Here is a 17,536-nt window from a genome sequence, read left to right as displayed (position 1 = left end):
GTTCATAGCAGCATTGTTTATCATAGCCAGAACCTGGAAACAACCTAACTGTTCCTCGACCGAAGAATGGATAAGGAAAATGTGGTACATTTACACAATGGAGTACTACACAGCAGAAAAAAATCTTGAATTTTACAGGAAAATGGGTGGAGCTTGAAAACATCATTTTGAGTGACACAGAAAGACAGTTATCACATGTACTCACTCATAGGTGATTTTTAAACATAAAGCAAAGAAAGCCAGCCTACAAACAATAATCCCAGAGAACTTAAACAACAATGTGGACACTAAGAGAGACTTACATGGATCTAATCTACATGGGAAGTAGAAAAAGACAAGATCTCCTGAGTAAATTGGGAGGATGGGGACCTTGGGGGAGGGTTGAAGGGGGAGGAAAGAGGCAGGGAGGGGAGCAGAGAAAAAATGTAGAGCTCAATAAAAATCAATAAAAAAAGAACTAGTAATTTAAAAAAGAAAGAAAGAAAGAAAGAAAGAAAGAAAGAAAGAAAGAAAGAAAGAAAGAAAGGAAGGAAGGAAGGAAGGAAGGAAGGAAGGAAGAAAGAAAGAAAGAAAGAAAGAAAGAAAGAAAGAAAGAAAGAAAGAAAGAGAGAAACTCCTGGGCCTTCCGCTAAGTGTTCAGGGAGCACTGGTCTACTGGTCTATTTTCTCACCGGGTACATTAGTGTTGCAGGGTCAGACTTGCATGTCTAGGGCCTCACTTCCTTCCCATCCACGTCCTATTTTAGGGTCTAGCCACTGCTTCCCTGAGACTTCACTTCCCTAGGACTCCACTGCTTCTTCTAAAAGACTTTTAGAGTCTTTTCTCTGAACTGAAAGCGATCTGAGGAACTTTGCCAAGACTTCTCTCCCGCCCCATGGGGCTCCACAAATGGATTACTGGTTTTATGCCCACTTTGTGGTTTCTTCTAACAGGCTCACACTGGGACTCCTATTTTGTTTTGTTTCTGAAACAGCCTCTGCTTTTCTCACACCACCAGCTGGGTGCCATTGTTCAGATCACTGGAGGGGCATCTCAGTGAACAGGGCATCTCCGAGTTTTGAGGAATGCCTTAACTTCGTAACCTTTAGTTTCTCTACCTGTCCCACTGTGAGCTTAGAACACTGAGAAAATACTACTGAGGAAAAAGCTGAGTAGAGCCAGTTCAGGAACAAGCCTTTCTGTCAGGCAATGGGCATTCCGTGGGGACCTGAGGCCTTCTGTGACTACAGGAAGCCTGCTGTCACCACATGCCAAAGCAGACCCCAAAGCCAGCCCACTGCTACTTGTTGTCTCATGGGACAGACCCCACCCTTGCCATGCCTTGTTCTGACTAAGAGATCCACAGAGGTGTAGTGCAGCCTGACCTTAAGCCCCATGTTAGAAGTAAGTGACTTCCCCCAGAGCCCCAAAGCACGTGACCTTTCTCAGCCATTGGCCCAGAACTGGGTCACCTCCTCATTCCTAAAGTATTGACTGGGAAGGGGAGGCCATGGTCATGGTCAGTAGACTAAACTGTCCTCACCAACAGAGGCCAGGAAGAAATTCTTGTCTTCTGAGCTCAGGGGCATGAGACCCAAAGCAAAATAAGCCACTATGGATGGGGGAAGGTAGTGAGAGCTGCGGTGTGATGAAGGCTTCCCAGTCTCCTTAGGGACAAGGAGTTCTTGAAGAAGGCTGTAAGCCACAGAGCTACTGTGGCCCAGGCCCCAGCTCCTTCCTCCGATCAACTCAGTGTGTGCCACAGAGACCCCCCTACCCTGCGTCTGACATAGAGGGTGCTGGCTGATAAGACATACCACATTTCAAAAAAGTTGGAATAGAAAAATACTCAACTAATACACAAATAATCTGGTAATAAACCGTCTGTTCAGAGGAGAAGCAAACCATACACGGGAAGTGCCCCCCCACCCGTCTCTCTCTCCGTGTGTGTGTGTGTGTGTGTGTGTGTGTGTGTGTGTGTTACTAGAGATGGGACCCAAGGTCTCACACATGATGAGCACTGAATGATAGATTTCTACACCTTAGTTTAAGCATCATATGAGCACAGAGGTTCTTACAAGATAGGGTGGGCTGTGAAATGGAATACAAGTTAATGATCCAACTATAATAATCTTTTTTTTATTTATTTATTAAAGATTTCTGTCTCTTCCCCACCGCCGCCTCCCATTTCCCTCCCCCTCCCCCAGTCAAGTCCTCCTCCCTCGTCAGCCCAAAGAGCAATCAGGGTTCCCTGCCCTGTGGGAAGTCCAAGGACCACCCACCTCCATCCAGGTCTGGTAAGGTGAGCATTCAAACTGCCTAGGCTCCCACAAAGCCAATACGTGCAGTAGGATCAAAAAACCCATTGCCATTGTTCTTGAGTTCTCAGTAGTCCTCATTGTCCGCTATGTTCAACGAGTCCGGTTTTATCCCAGGCTTTTTCAGATCCAGGCCAGCTGGCCTTGGTGAGTTCCCGATAGAACATCCCCATTCTCTCAGTGTGTGGGTGCACTCCTCGCGGTCCTGAGTTCCTTGCTCGTGCTCTCTCTCCTTCTTCTCCTGATTTGGACCTTAAGGTTTCAGTCCGGTGCTCCAATGTGGGTCATATGTCCATTCATTAAACAGCAGAGAAAGATGTAGAATTACATGCCAAGGTTTCTGCTATTTTTAGGGTCAGTCAGTTTGCCCGTTTGTTTTTCATCCCACAGGAGCACACAAGGAACAGGTTTCAGAAAAAGATGACAGGGAGACCAAAACACGATACTGCTCAATCCACCAGATCAATTACAAAGTAAGAACCAGCGCAGGCCACCAGGGGCCATTCTTAGAGGCCGAGCATGTCAGCGGGGCTCTCGGGTCTTCTCTGTTTTGAGAGCACCAGTTCAGTTGTATTTCTTCTTTATTTTCTGCCGCAGTTACCAAGGCCACACCCTGTTAATTATCCACACAGTATACACAGTGGTTCCCACATCTCATCTCCCAGATGCCTGTAAGAAATTGAAGAGGGTCTCTACATGCTGTGATCTGAGCTAAGGAGGGTGTTGTCAGAGTTCAAATCTACCAGATTAGGAAGTATTATCAGCCCATCTACACACAGACGGAAAAAAAAAACCTAGAATTCATTCCCAAACTTCTTCTCATTGGTGATTTAAAAACATATCCATTCTATCTCTCTCCTGCACCCCAGATCTGCAGGTGTCCAGTCTCCTGGAAGACCCCAGCAGGTGAGAGGTGCATGACTTTCTTGGCATGGCTTGGTAAGGAAGGGCTAGGGCTCTAGCTCTTCTGTTCCCTCCTCCCAGCCAGAAACAGTTAATTGCCTGCTCCGGGCTGCCTCCAGCCCAACCCTAATCGGCATGATCTCAGGCTTCAGCACCGGGGCTGAAGCAGCTCCAGGCCCCCGCCAGGGCCGTGTGGAGCAAGGAGAGCATTCTTCCAGGATAATGATTAAGCTGAGCGGCACTTGGCAAGGGCACAGGCTGCTAAGCCAGGAAGGTGAGCCCTGTTCACACCTCAGCCAGGCTGAGGCAGCAAGAACTAGATTGGGAAGGCAGAAGCCAGAGAGGCCCAGGGGGCCCCAGCCATCCCCTATAGCCTCCTGCTTGTGAGGGGCATCGGAGCATCTCAGATCCAGAGAAGTTCCCTGCAGGCTGCCCTTCTGCGAGTCTGCTCACACCTCGGGCACCATGAAGCTCCAGGTGTTCTGGACTGGGCTGGAATATACCTGCCGGCTCCTGGGCGTCACCACCGCTGCAGGTAAGATCCTACCTTATCTACCACCGCCTTGGTCAGAGAGGCACAACAGAGAAGGCTGCTGGAGAAGTGGTCTCAAGCCGGGAGATGGTGGGCACATCTGGCCACATCTGTCCTTCAGTTTCCCTTTTACCCCTGTACTGTGGGTAAGCAGCTGCAGAGGAAGCCCTGGCAGGTGACGAAGAGTGAGCCTCAGTTCCGGTACAGAGACTCACTGGCAGCCTACTCTGGTGAGACCTCGGGAACCTTCAGCATCCTGCAATGAGCTAAGAGGTCTGCTCCCTGCCCTCAGAGGGTTATAAGGATAGCAGGTTGAGGTGGGGACTGGAGGTGAGGGTGTAAAGGGATAGAAAACTATGAGAATTGTACTATTGTGTAGTTATGAAAATGGTCACCTGAGTTCACCTTGCTGGGTCCCTATCCAATCAGAGAGGATCGCATTGACAAGGCAGCTCTGTCCTTGGGAGATGCACAGGGCACGAAGATAGCAGGCTTCCATGGGCCCTCCCACACCCTGCTGGCATAGGCACTGTTGAAAACCAGCCCCTTTGCTATGCGCCATCTACAGGAGGAGATGTGTGGAATTCAGGGGGCGGGAAAACTGCTCAGCTAACTGGGATGACAGGTGGTCAGCAAAGAATTGACTTCAGCCCCTAGCATCGATCCAGAAGGGGGAGAATCTATGCTGAGGAACTGGATAGCAGTGTTCTGAGCCCTTAGCTCAGTGTGCCAAGTCGCTTGGGGAAAAAGAGGAGATACACATTAAATCCTTCTTTGCATCTGTACGAAAACTTTCTCGAGATTCTCTCCCAATTGAAAGGCTCCTCCAGTTCAAACCAAAGCCACATGAGTTAAGCCTCAGGCCTCTCATGCATGTACAACCTTGGTCCAGCCCTGTAGAGCTTTGAAGCCGGCTTCCTGACCACGGTGATGGATGGATCCACTGAGTTCTGGCAGATGCAGTGCTTAGCGAAACATGTGGACAGAGGTTCTGGGTAGATGCCCTTGTGATAAGTTGCACTGTCAGTGGGGACCCAGATCATTCTTGGGGTACTAGATTGGGCTCTTCTGGCACCAGAGCTATGAGTCAGAGCAGGCAGGGTCAAATTCTTACCCTCCTGCTATGTGATAGAGCAAATGAACTCAGATTGGAACGGTGACCTTACCAAGGTCACACAAGAAGCTTGCACGTTGGTTCTTGGATTTTCCCAACAGCACTGAGCAAAGCCTTCCCTGAGTCCCTAGGCAAAAGAATTGATCTGCCCAGACCTGTGTAGATAGGCCTGCTGGAAACGACAGTTCTAGCCTCCTTCAGAACCACAACACATCTTACACATAGGCAATGATCACAAAGACCCAGGTAACCCTAAATACATCTCCGTGATGAGAATGTGTGTAATCGTCTGCTGCTCCAGCTCTGCTGTGTTCCCTCTGCACCCTGAGTATTAAATACAGACACTGTACCCTTCAGACTACCAGGAATCTCACAACTAAAACACAGCCATACCCCACACAGAGCTATCTCCATCCTTCCAGGAAGCTGCTTGAGATGCACCTATCTGTCCTTCTAATGGACTACTGAGCCTAATGTATCTCAATCTAGGGCAGCCTTTCACCCCACACCCCCAGCACACGTGCACACCAATGCATATTGCACATCTTAACCACAGCCTTCACCTCTGCAAAGAGACCGCTGCTAATGCTGAAGATGGACCTCCTGCTTGGCTTTGGTGCAAGATTCAGGCTAAAAATAGGCTGCAGTTGCCTTTAGGGCCACGCTTTCAAAGAATAGCCTTTGGGCTCTCCAGAGTGCTGGAGCAAGTGAGACACTAGAGAGGGGGTTCTGGGGCTCTCTGGCAGACCTCAGGTTTCTCCTGACATCGCTGGCCTTCGGGCCTCTGTCCAGTACATAAGATTTTCAAATTCTTTATTCCCTTAAGCCTCTTTTGTTGAAATCCTCTGTTGAAAAATCCAGGCCCCATTGTAGGAACATTGCTGCTAAAGGGGAAATGAGACTTGAAACAGAAACTTGAAATAGAGACCAGTATTTTTCAGAACTCCAGGGGAGTGGGACATATGAGGTGCCTTTGTATATAGACAGCCTGGACCGCACAGCTGCTAGGCAGAGATGTCAACAAATCCTCTGGGGGTGTCACCTCCAGGGACTGTGCAGATCCTGGGAGTTGGCAGCCTCTGCCCCAGAAGCCTCTTCTGTGGATCCTGGAGACAGGCTCAGGGCCCTCAGGCTCCCGGTGCTCTCCCTATGCAGCCATTTCCTGTGACTGTGGTTGAAACATGCCCTGCAGAGAGGTCTGCTCACTACACGGCTTCCTCTACCCAACTCCCTTCATGAAGCATCGTGGGTTTTGCTGCTGAAATAGAGCTCAAGCCCCGTACTCCAAGTGGTTTTCAGGACAGACACTTCAGCCAACTCAGGGCAAACAGGCCACAGTAGACAGACAGTACCTACCGAGAGCATTTTCCAAATGAGAAAATCCTGCCCCTTGGCACAGTCACGTGTTTCTTGGTCAGCACACACACACCCTACCCTAACACGATCTTACAAAGCCCTTCCCTGGCCTTGGAAGGCATGAGGGCTATATGTACAGTGCGGTGTGTGAGTGTGACCTCTAAGTGCCCCTGTGGCCAAGATGTGTTGCATGACCCTGCCCACAAAGCAGACACACCAAAAAACTGTGCACAGGCCAAGAGGCCCTGCCCACCCTGTGCAGATGTGGGAACATCTGTGTATCCATCGGTGAAAGTGGACTCTCACCACATTCCCTTGAAACATGGCAAACATATCCTGTATGAAAACCTGAGACTCAGTGGAGGTGATACGCTATTAACAGTTGTTTTGCTTGGGTGGGTTTTAGTTCTGAGGCAGGCTCTACATTTAGCTTAGGCTGGCCTCAAATTTGTCACCTTCCTATCTGAGTCTCTGGGATTACAGATGTGGCCGCATCGCCCCCATCGTGTGATTACTTTTAATACAATCGGAAAAGGCATCAGAAAAGACCTGGTAAATAGATACCAAGTGGACAGGACTCAGCAGGGCAGGGCACCCTTCCACCTCACGAAAAATGGCTCGTAAGATTAGTCCCCAGTGTTTGGACAGAAAGGCAGACCTATTCTCCTTTGAACTTCTGCAGCACTTATTCTCAGGGGCATCTCCAGTGACCCTTCACCAACTCCCAGCCCTGTACAGGCCAGAGAAGGAGAAGCGTTCCCAAGGCAACGCACAGATGCTTTGCCCAGTCCCTAGGGCCTGGGATTCGGGGAAGGCGTGGGGAGGAGTATGCCTTTGGGCCTTTGTCTGGGAAGGAAGCCCTTTTCTTGACTGTCAGAACACACAAATAGGCACAGGCTTACCCAAGAGTGATCTGTCCCCTGGGGGAGGAGGGATGTCATCATCAATACTTTCTAGGGCCTTCCAAGCTACCTCAGAACAGAAGGTTTATGCTAAAAGTCTATCCACTGGCCCCCACCTCCATCCCCACCCACACCTCCCTACCAAACCTCCCCCCTCCCCACCCCTAACCTCAAAATTCCCATGTTCCTTCATTCCTACTCTAATTGATTCCTCCAGTCTCTGGGTAGCAGCAACTGGGGTCTTCACCATGGTCAAGCCTGTGCTACTTGTCTTCAGAGCAAAACCTCATGCTACCCTCTGTGGCCCCACTGTGCTCATCACCACAGCCATCATACAGGTAGGGAAACTGAGGCACAGTCAATTGAAGCACTCTGCTCAAGGGCTCCTCCAAGGAAGCAGGGAGGCAGAGTCCAGCTGATGGGTATCTATTCTTGAGACCCCACTTATAATCAGGGTCCTCTGCAAAAATTGAGGTCAGATGTTATGTGTGAAATGGAATAGGAAAAGCTGGGTGCCACCTCTCAGAACAGACACCAAGACGGAGTGGAGAACCAGCAGAATGTGTGCAGACTGGCAGACTCAGGGGAGTGGCCTCCAGAAAGCCCAGCTGTCCCGCTGCAGTTGCCCAGGATACAGCTAAGCAGTGCACACCGTTCCTGACTTCTCTCTTCATTGGTAGATCTGGGCTTTACAAGTAGTTCATTCTAGATAAGATACTGTGGTTTTATTTCCCAGCCAATTTCAGACTTCTATCTCAAAGGGGCATGGTTCTCTGTATTTTAATGACTCTAAGATGTAGGATTTTAAAAAACTAAGAAGGAACAGTAAAGAGGCCCAGTCAGAGGCCCACCACCACCACTATCTACCTTGGATCAGTCCTGACTGTGCACGGGCACAGTCTGGGGGTGTGGCTGTGACGCGGGCGTGACTATATTGCAGCAAATAATATAGTCAAGTATACCAAGTACTCTCTGAAGCTGAAGATCCTGGTATTTAAGCTATCTGCTGGTTCTCTGCTCTGAACAATCTGCATGCCTGATTCATCTGGTTACCCCAAAGATCTCCAGCTGAGTCCATTCTTGGGTCCTGTGTGCACATCTTTCCAGAAAGGCAGATCACAGTCTAGCCTCCCCCTTAGACATCCAGAGGAACATATTATCCATACTTCAGAGTTCCTATCTTGCCTACCCCCATGAATGCCTGAAGACCATCATGCTGAATTTAGTGGGGAAACTGACGCTTACTGTTCTGTTGGCTAGTCAGAGGTCCAGTTTACCCAGGCACACAGTAACAAGGCAGGGCCTTCCAATGACTGGACACAGCACACCAGCCTAAGGAACAAGATGATACCTGAGCAAAGCTGTTGTGGGCAACTTGCTTGTCAAACAAAAGTCCTGTTTCTCCCAAATCAGGTGCTATGAGTCAGTCTGGGGCTCACTTAAGGCTTCTTTTGTTTGTTTGTTTGTTTGTTTGTTTTGTTATGACCCATTAACCTACTTCTCTATTTAATAGACACAACCACATTCTAAGCAGCAACATTCCTCACTATATACCCTTCACATATACAAAAGACTCACAAATATAGATCAGGACAAAAGCAGCATTTAAGTCCCAGGTGGTCTCATTTCTTAATGGGTGCAAGGTTTATGCTAGAAATCTATCTACCCAGACTTGGTCAAAGCATTCAAAAAAAGGTAAATGTTTTCTAAGAATCTGTCTAGTGCCCTGCATGCTATTTTTTTCTAATTTTGCATATTTGATTTATTTTTATTGTATGAATGTTTGGCTTTGCATGTATGTCTGGTCACCACATGTGTGTCTGGTCCCTGTGGAGGTCAGAAGAGGGTATCACATCCCCCAAACAGGAATTACAGAGGCTGTAAGGCACTGTGTGCATGCTGAGAATTCAACCCCTGGTCCCCTGCAAGAGCTTCAGTGTTCCTGGCTGCTGAGCCACCTCTCCAGCCTCCCCGCCTCCACTGCATACTAATTTCAAGCATCTTTAAATGCAGATCCGCATGACCACCTCCTGCCATTGAAGAAATCATGTACTTCAACATGTCCGCAGGGGATTTTTGTCCCAGTGAGGTTAAAATGCGTTTCTGATTTTTTCCAAATGAACCCCTTTCTTTTCTGGTCTGATTATCTTGATCAATATTCTTCCTGCCTCTTTTCCTCTCTCCTGCCTCGCAACAGGACTTGAGTCAAATGTTTCTTTCTTTATTCTTCATACTTGGGTCTTCCTTTCTAGATTTAGAATTGGAGTATGGAAAGCTGCTCATGATTTATTTCCTCTGCGAAAGTTTGCTCTCTCCATCTTATGCACTATGTACCCATACATGAAGGAACCCAGACCTCCACCCCAGGGCACTGCATGTGATCTGACCAAGGAGGCAACTAGTAAACACATTCCACCACCTCATGCTTTTGTGACCTGCACCCCCTTTCCCACATAAACTCTTTAAACTCCAGTTCCCTGTCTACAGAACAGTCATTGGCTCTACCCTGAGACTTTGGTGAAGCAATGACTCAGGGAGAAAACTGCTGCCATGGTTTAGAACTCAGAGCAGGCCAATTCCAGAAGCCTGTTCAGGAAACAAGGTCTGTGAACAATGAGCTCCTATTGAAGGAGCAGGATGAATCAAAGGAAAGGGACAGGCAACAAGGGACCCAGGAGACTACGACGAATGGGGTGGGTGATCTTTAAAAGCCCTGGTCCAGCTGTACCCATCCCATCGCACTGGAGCTGAGGCGGTGGCTGGATTGGAGAAAGGATCTCACTCTGTAATCTGGAATGTCCTGGAAATGACTGTGTAGCTTGAGCTGGACTTGAATGTCTGGCAATCACCTGACTCAATCCTCCCCTCCCCTAGTGCTGGGATTACAGGCATGTGTTCCTCCTGCCCCCTCCCCCCAAGTGTAGCTATTTCTCTTCCATGTGCATACACCAGAAAGAAGAGGGTAGTTCTGATCTATTTTTCATGGGCTTTCAGTTCTTTTTATCTCCTTTGTATACATTCATTGCTAAAAAAAATGGTGGTTTCATAACAACATTTATACATACATACATACATATATACACACATATTTATATCCATCTGCTTATTAGTCTCTCTTGTTTTCTCTTCTCTGTCCTCACTAGATCCCTACCTTTTCCCATATAGTCCTCCTTCTATTTTCATACTGTGCATGTACATGTGAGTGCTTGCATGTGCATGCGTGCGTGTATGTGTGTTATCCCCATATGAAAGACAATCTAGTTCTCTTTTTAAGCCTGGCTTATTAAACTTAACCTTATTAGTCTCCAACAAATGGCACATGTAATTCTTCTTTGAGACTAAAAAAAAATTCATTGTGTATTTGTACCAAATTTTCTTTATTTGTTCATCTATGATGAACATCTAGGTTGACCTCATAGCTTGACTTCTGTGAGTAGTTCAGTAATAAGCATGTGTGGACTGGTACTTCTGTGATATGTTAACTTAGTTTCTCTGAGTGTCTTTGCATGTAGACCCAGCAGTGGTGTATCTGAATAGATTGTATGGTATTCTGTTTTGGGTTTTGGAAGAACTTCCATACTAATCTTGACAGTGGCTCTCCTGGGTTACACCCTGTGGTGGTTTGAACAGCAGTGACACCCATGGACCCATGTGTTTGAATACTTGGCCTCTAGGAAGTGGCATGAGTAGGATGTATGGCCTTGTTAGAGGAAGTGTGTCACTGTGGGGGCAGGCTTTGAGGTCTCATATGCTCAAGCTATGCACAATGTGGTAGACTAGTCAATTCCTGTTGCCTGCGTATCAAGATGTAGAACTCTCAGCTCCTCCAGCACCATGTCCGCCTGCATGCTGCCATGTTTCCTGCCATGATGATAAGGGACTAAACCTCTGAAACTGTAAGCCAGCCCCAATTAAATGTTTTCCTTCATAATAGCTACTGTGGTCATAGTGTCCCTTCCCTGCAATATGAACCCTAACTAGGACAGTCCCCATTAGGTGAAGGTCAGATGAAGAAGCATGGCGTGTCTGCTGTGGACACACTATCATCATTTTGTAGCACCATGAGAATTGTCACTCAGGAGAGAAAATGGACACATTTTCTTTTAACGCTGAGAATAAATGGGAAATGTATATACCTTGGGTATTCCTAGCCAAGGCCAAGAAGAAAAGGCTTCTGAGTCCTCACAAGGAAGATAGTGTCTAGGGAGACAATTTCCTCAGGAGTACTGAGGAATCACACAGGATCTCACACAGTGGTCTCATCTCCAAAAACTGATACATCAGCTTGGATACCTTCATGGGAGAACTTGGCCAACATTTAATGAAGACATAATACAGATTCCAGGTAAACTCCTACAGAAATTTGAAAGGTGGGAGTGATTTCCAACTCATATGATAGAATTGCCACTTACAATGTGACAACTAATCTTAGCTGTCAACGTGACACACCTGGAAAGAGGGAGTGAGACAGTGCCTGCACCAGATGGGCCTGTGGACAAATCTGCGGGGCCATTTTGGTTTGTTTACTTTGGTTTTTTGTTTGTCTTTTTTTTTTTTTTTTTTTGAGACAGGGTTTCTCTGTGTAGCCTTGGTTGTCCTAGAACTCACTCTTTAAAGAAGGCTAGCTTGAACTCACAGAGTTCACCTGTCTCTTCCTGGGACAGTGCTGGGATTAAAAGTATGCACCACCACTGCCTGACTTTGGGGATGTTTTCTTGATTGTTAATAGATGTAGGAGAATCTAACCTACTATGGATTTTGCCATCCCCTAGCAGGTGGGCCTGGGTTATACAAAAAATAGCTGACTGTGAGCCTAAAAGCAAGTCAGTCAACAGCTTCTTCTGAGGCCCCTACTTCGCTTCCTGCATGAGCTCCTCTCAGTGATGGGATGGGAGCTGTAAGGTAAAATAAACCCTTTTCTCCCCTCGAGCTTCTTTTGACTCTTGCTTTTAAAACAGCAACAGAAAGTAAGCTGTAAAATGGACACCCGAATTAAAGATGTTATAAGACAACTAAAGACCAATCCCTGCATCAGCACAAAAGCAATCATTCTGAACAACTGTAGCAAACAAAATAAGAATATATGAGGATAATATGTCATAACCAAGTGAAAGTGTCTGTAGAAATGCAGATTGTTTTCGCCTTTAACTCATCAAATTATAGTTGGCCATCTGTTATTTGGGCCGCCCCTGTTAATTCTTGTAAATGTTTTGTGGTTATTATACTTTTGAGAATTTCATAAGTGTTTTGGTTTTATTCACCTCCCTACCCCTAAATTTTCTCAGATCTACGGCCCTAGCCCTTCCTGTACAGCTCTGTGTGCTTCCCACCCCAGCTAAGGCCAGTTTGCACTCCTTAAACTATTCACATGCGAATGGCCTTCAGTTGGAGCATTGTTGATTATCGGGGGCTACGCTTTCAGAGAAAACTGACCCTTCCTCTACCAGAAACTAAGAATTGTCAAGAACTGCTAGGCTCGGAGTGGAACTCCTTGCCCAGCTCCCCTCTCCAAGCCAGGATTTAGGCTGCTTTTGGCTGTACACAGTGCCACAATTGCTATGAATTCATATGGATTTAGGCTGCTTTTGGCTGTGCATGGTGCCACACTGCTATGAATTCCTACGTTCAGCTATCCTGCTGTGTTCAGAAAATACTGGCTTCTTGTAGTCATGCAGTATATCTGGCTCTTGCCCTTTCTGATGGTTCTCCTGCAATGATCCCCTACTTCTGCGTGCTTGTCATTTGTATATAGAAAGGCTACTGGCTTGTGCCTTAGTTTTATAATTAACTTGCAGAATGTATTTTTCACTATAATGGACTTCTGGTAGAATATTTAGGGTCATTTATTTATAGAATCAATGCATTTGCAAATAAAGATTATTTAACTTCTTTTTTTTCTAGTTATACCACTTTTATCTCCTTTATTTGTTCTTAATGCTTTTGCTAATGCTTCCAGTACTCTACTGAACAGAGCGGGGAGAGTGGACATCTATGTCTTTTCCTAATTTTGTGAAATACTTGAGATTTTCTTTATTTAAGATGATGTTGATAGTGGGCTTCCTGTATGTTGCCTTTGTTATGTTGAGACATGTCTCTTGTTTTCTCCAGGACTTTTATCATGAAGGGCTGTTGGATTTCATCAGGGACCTTTTCTGCATCAAAGGAGAGATCATGTGGTTACTATCCTTTAGTGTCTGTATGTGATAGGTTATATTTATTGATTTATGTATATTGATCCATCCCTGAGTCTTTGGAAATTAGTCAGACTTGACCACTGTGGATAATCTTTTTTATGTGTATTTGACTTCAGTTTGTAAGCATTTTGTTGAGAATTTTTGCATCTATGTTCATCAAAAAATACAGGCCTATAATTTTCTTGGTAGTTGTCTAATTTTGATATCTGGGTAATATTGGCTGCCTAAAAAGAATTTGGAAATTTTTCTCCTTTTTATATTTTGTGAGATAGTTTGAGAAATATTGGTGTTTGAAAGTCTGGTAGCATTCTACATTGAGTCCTTCTGGCCCTGACCTTTTTTTTTTTTTTTTTTTTTAATTTGGAAGGCTTTCAATTACTTCTTGTAGCTCACTGGATATTATAAATTCACTTATACTTTTAGCTTTATCTTGGTTTAATGTTAGAAGCACGATTAATAAAACCTTAGAGACTGAAATTGGGGTTCAACCTGAAGATCTGAAAAGCAAAACAGGCAGCCACTAGTTTTTACCTCAACCTCAGTCTGAACTGGCGATCCTGCCTCCAGGAATTTCAGAATGAGACTGTGTCTGAGAGCTGTCTCCTCTATGGGGCTGGGATTAAAGGTGTGCACCACTGGGATTAAAGTCATGCATCACCCAGTTTCTCTGGCAACTAGTGCAGCTACTGGGATTAAATGTGTGTGTCATTGCTGGCTGGTCCCTAAGGCTGGCCAGCATGGCTGTTTTACCTTCCTGATTCCCAAGGAGGCTTTATGTATTAAAATACAAGTGAAATGCCACTACAAACTTTGGTACATCATATATATCGAGAAACTCATCCATTTTTAAAGATTTTGCTCAGTTTGGTAAAATATAAATTTTTAAAGTATGTCTTTTTTATAAGTCTGTTAATTTCCTCGGTTCTGTTGTAATATCTCCATTTTTCTCTAACTTGATTAATTTAGCCCCCTCTTTCTTTAGGTTAGTTTTGTTAATTTCTTCTCTTTAAGTTAGTTTGGCCAAAGGTTTGTCAAACGCTTCATTTCATTGATTCTTTGTATTGCTTTAAACATTTGTTTTATTAATTTCATTCCTGGTTTTTATTATCTTTTCCAATCTATTGTTTTGGAATATTAATTGTTCTTGGTTTTTCAAAGGCTTCAGGTGCATTGTTAAGTTAATAATTGGAGATCTCTCTAAAATTGTTACGTAGACACATGATGCCATAAACTTTCTTACGATTGCCTGCATTGTGCCCCACCGATTTTCATATGCTGCTTTTTTGTTTTCATTAAGTCCTAGGCATTTTTCATTTTCCTCTTTCTGCTTTCCTTAGCCCAATTTTGATTCAGTAGTGTGTTATTTAGCTTGAATGAGTTTGTGTACTGTCTGTCATTTCTTCTCTTTTTAGTATCCAGCATCCATGGTTGTCAAATAATAACCAGAGTGTAATTTCAGTTTTCCTGTATATATTGAGATTTGTTTTGTTGCCTAATGTGTAGTCTATTTTATAGAAAATTCCTTGGTCTACTGAGGGGATCCTATAATATTAAGGCTTCCGATGGGATCTTCTATAGATAGACATTATGTCCTTTTGGTTTATCAAGTCACTTGCTCCCCAAATTCTTTATTCTCTATTCTCTATTTATTATTTATTTAGTGTTGTCCCCAGATGACTTGTCTGTTTGTGAAACCGAGATACTGAAATCACCTACTATCTATTATTCTGTTAAAGTCAAATTGTGATTTTTAAATTGAATAGTCTTTCTTTTATGAAATTGAGAAAAATGTTTATTCAGGGCATATATGTTTCGTATCATAATATCCTGTTGTTGGGGTTTTTCCTTTAATAAGTATAAACTATCTATCCCTGCTTATCTCTTATGATTAGTTTGGGTTCAAAGTCCATTTTGTCAGATAATGTAATAGCCTTCTTGTTTCTGAGTTCCATTTCCTGGGAATGCCCTTTCCATCCTTTTCAAATAAAGAGCTGTTTATCTGTAGTCATGGGTATGTTTCTTGAAGGCTGAAAAAGGGCATCTAAAAGCAGACACACAAAAGCCACGCAGTGCTCTGAAAGTTTTAGACTAGGGGCTTTTCTCCTGAGGTCAGACCAAGCCAAGGATGTGCAGCCTCACCACACAGAGTCAGCGCTGGGATGGATCTCTAGCCTGCACAGTCAAGCCTTGAAAAGAAGCAGAATGTACGGCTTCCTAAGGACAAGTGAACAAACACAAAGGCAACTCGTATATTAGAGCTACCTCTTGAATGCATGATAAACAATTAAATATCCATTCTACAAAATCACCTATCTATACTTCATATCTAATTCTTTTGAAGAGCGCAAAAAAATCATAGACTAAAGTGCACATCTTAAAACAATAAAACTCTTAGTAGACAATAGGATAAAATCTCTGTATTGAGTTAGGCTGAGATTGTCTAGTTCAATATCAAAAGTTTAGTCCATAGTAAAAGAATTAATAAAATTCTTCTGATTAGATCCCATCAAAATTTTAAAACATTTCCTTTTAAAATATAGTATTGGAAACCAACACAAAATACAACCAATATGAAACATGAAAAGACATTCCACATCATTAGTCCTTGGAGAAATGTAAATCCGTATCACAGTGAGAAACCATGCGTGTATATTAGGTTGACTGGAATTAAAAAGACTGGATCATTGGAAAGGCTGCCAAATTCTCATGCACTAGTGGGAACGCAAACAGTGCACCAACTTTGAAACAGTCTGACAGTTTCTTCAAAACCTGTACATGCCGCTGCCATATGATCTGGTTATTCTGCTCCCAACCATCTATCTACACAAGAGAAGCAAAAGCACATAGCCACGCAAAGACTATATGGAAATGCTCATAGCAGCTCAATTCATAATACCTAAAGACTAGAAGCAACCATATCATCATCTATCGGTGTGTGAATTATAAGCAAAGTAGGTGTATCCCCACTCGTCTGCAATACCAGTCAAGCATAGATTGATTGGCCCAAACTACCTATGCACACTACAACAAAAATGAATCTGGAAATAACTCTGGGAATGTAACAATAGCCAAACATGAGGACATGCTATTCAATGTTATTTATCTTAACTCATGGGAAATAAAAATTAATCTCTAGTGATAGATCACTAGCTGCTTAGGGATGGACCAAGGAAAGAGAAGGTAAGATTTCACTGATGTGATACCTGGAGTCTATCGGGAATAATGATGCCCATTTTCTTCATGTAGTAGAGCTTGCATGAGTAGAGATCTATGTCAGCGCTTATCAGACTGCACTATAAACATGTGCAATTTGTTGGAGGCCAAGTGTGAATCACTAGATCTGTCACTGAAAGTGCACACGTTGTCTTGCTTAAATGATGTCCTCAAACATCTGAATATCTCAGCAGCATGCAATAGTAAGCTTTAGGTGTTTTCACATCCTTCTCAATATGTGTTGTGCATTACCCTCTGTCACTCTGTAGGGGCTCAGAGGGCTGAGGCCAACATGGGAGTAAATATCACCCTAAATTCACAGTAAACATCCCTTTAAATTCTGAGTGTACTTTCTTGATTATGAGAGCCACCTTCAGAGAGAATACTTTCTTAACTCTAGGCTGAACACCTTCTGAATTTTAGGTGACAATCTTATGTTTGTGGATGCCACATACCAACCACAAGCTCGGTGATCCCAGCAACTTTCACCCATGGTGAGGCACAAAACACATACCCTGGCCTGGGCCAGAATGGCAAGAGTATCGGAAGTCATCACAGAGAATAGTCATGCACCTGAAGGACTGCTGCCCTTAGTTCAGGCAGTCTCTGGAGCACACTGACAGTGACTTCTATGGTAGAGGGTGGAGAGTTCTCCAGGCTCTTCCTGGAGTTTTCAGGGATCACCCAGAAATCTTCCTGCTCTCTTTGCCTTGCCACACCTGTCAGCACACATGGAAGGGAACCATTCTGGTCCTGAGACCTCAGGAGGAAACTTGTGTCTCAGTCAAGAGCACCCAAAGGACAATGCCATGGAGTAGTAAACCCAGACCCGCTCTGATGTGGGAGTGTCATATATCAATCTGTTGATTTCATTGGTTAAGTTATAATAAACCAGCTGCTTGGCCTCATGGCTTGGAACATAGATGGGAGGAGTAAACAGAATAGAATTCTGGGCGGAAGAGGAAGTGAGGTCAGACTCTGCTCTGCTCCCAGAGAGACCCGACAGCTCTGCTGGAGCAGAGAC

At 44.7% G+C, this 17,536-nt stretch overlaps 1 protein-coding gene across 1 annotated transcript in view; it reads left to right on the top strand.

Annotated features, from left to right (window-relative positions):
- Positions 1 to 3,440: 3,440 nt before the first annotated feature.
- The window catches only part of Tmem72 (transmembrane protein 72), a 26,665-nt gene continuing 12,569 nt past the window's right edge, over positions 3,441 to 17,536 (top strand). Inside the window, exon 1 of the mRNA XM_050148377.1 lies at positions 3,441 to 3,736. Within this exon, the coding sequence (XP_050004334.1) occupies positions 3,667 to 3,736 (70 nt within the window). The 5' untranslated portion in view covers positions 3,441 to 3,666. The remainder of the gene's footprint in view (positions 3,737 to 17,536) is intronic.

Source organism: Alexandromys fortis, unplaced genomic scaffold (assembly GCF_014885135.2).
Source record: "Alexandromys fortis isolate MF-2015 unplaced genomic scaffold, M_Fortis_MF-2015_v1.1 scaffold_59, whole genome shotgun sequence".
NCBI lineage: Eukaryota > Metazoa > Chordata > Mammalia > Rodentia > Cricetidae > Alexandromys > Alexandromys fortis.
Note: the sequence above shows the minus strand (reverse complement) of the source record. Positions and strands in the feature narration are given on the sequence as shown.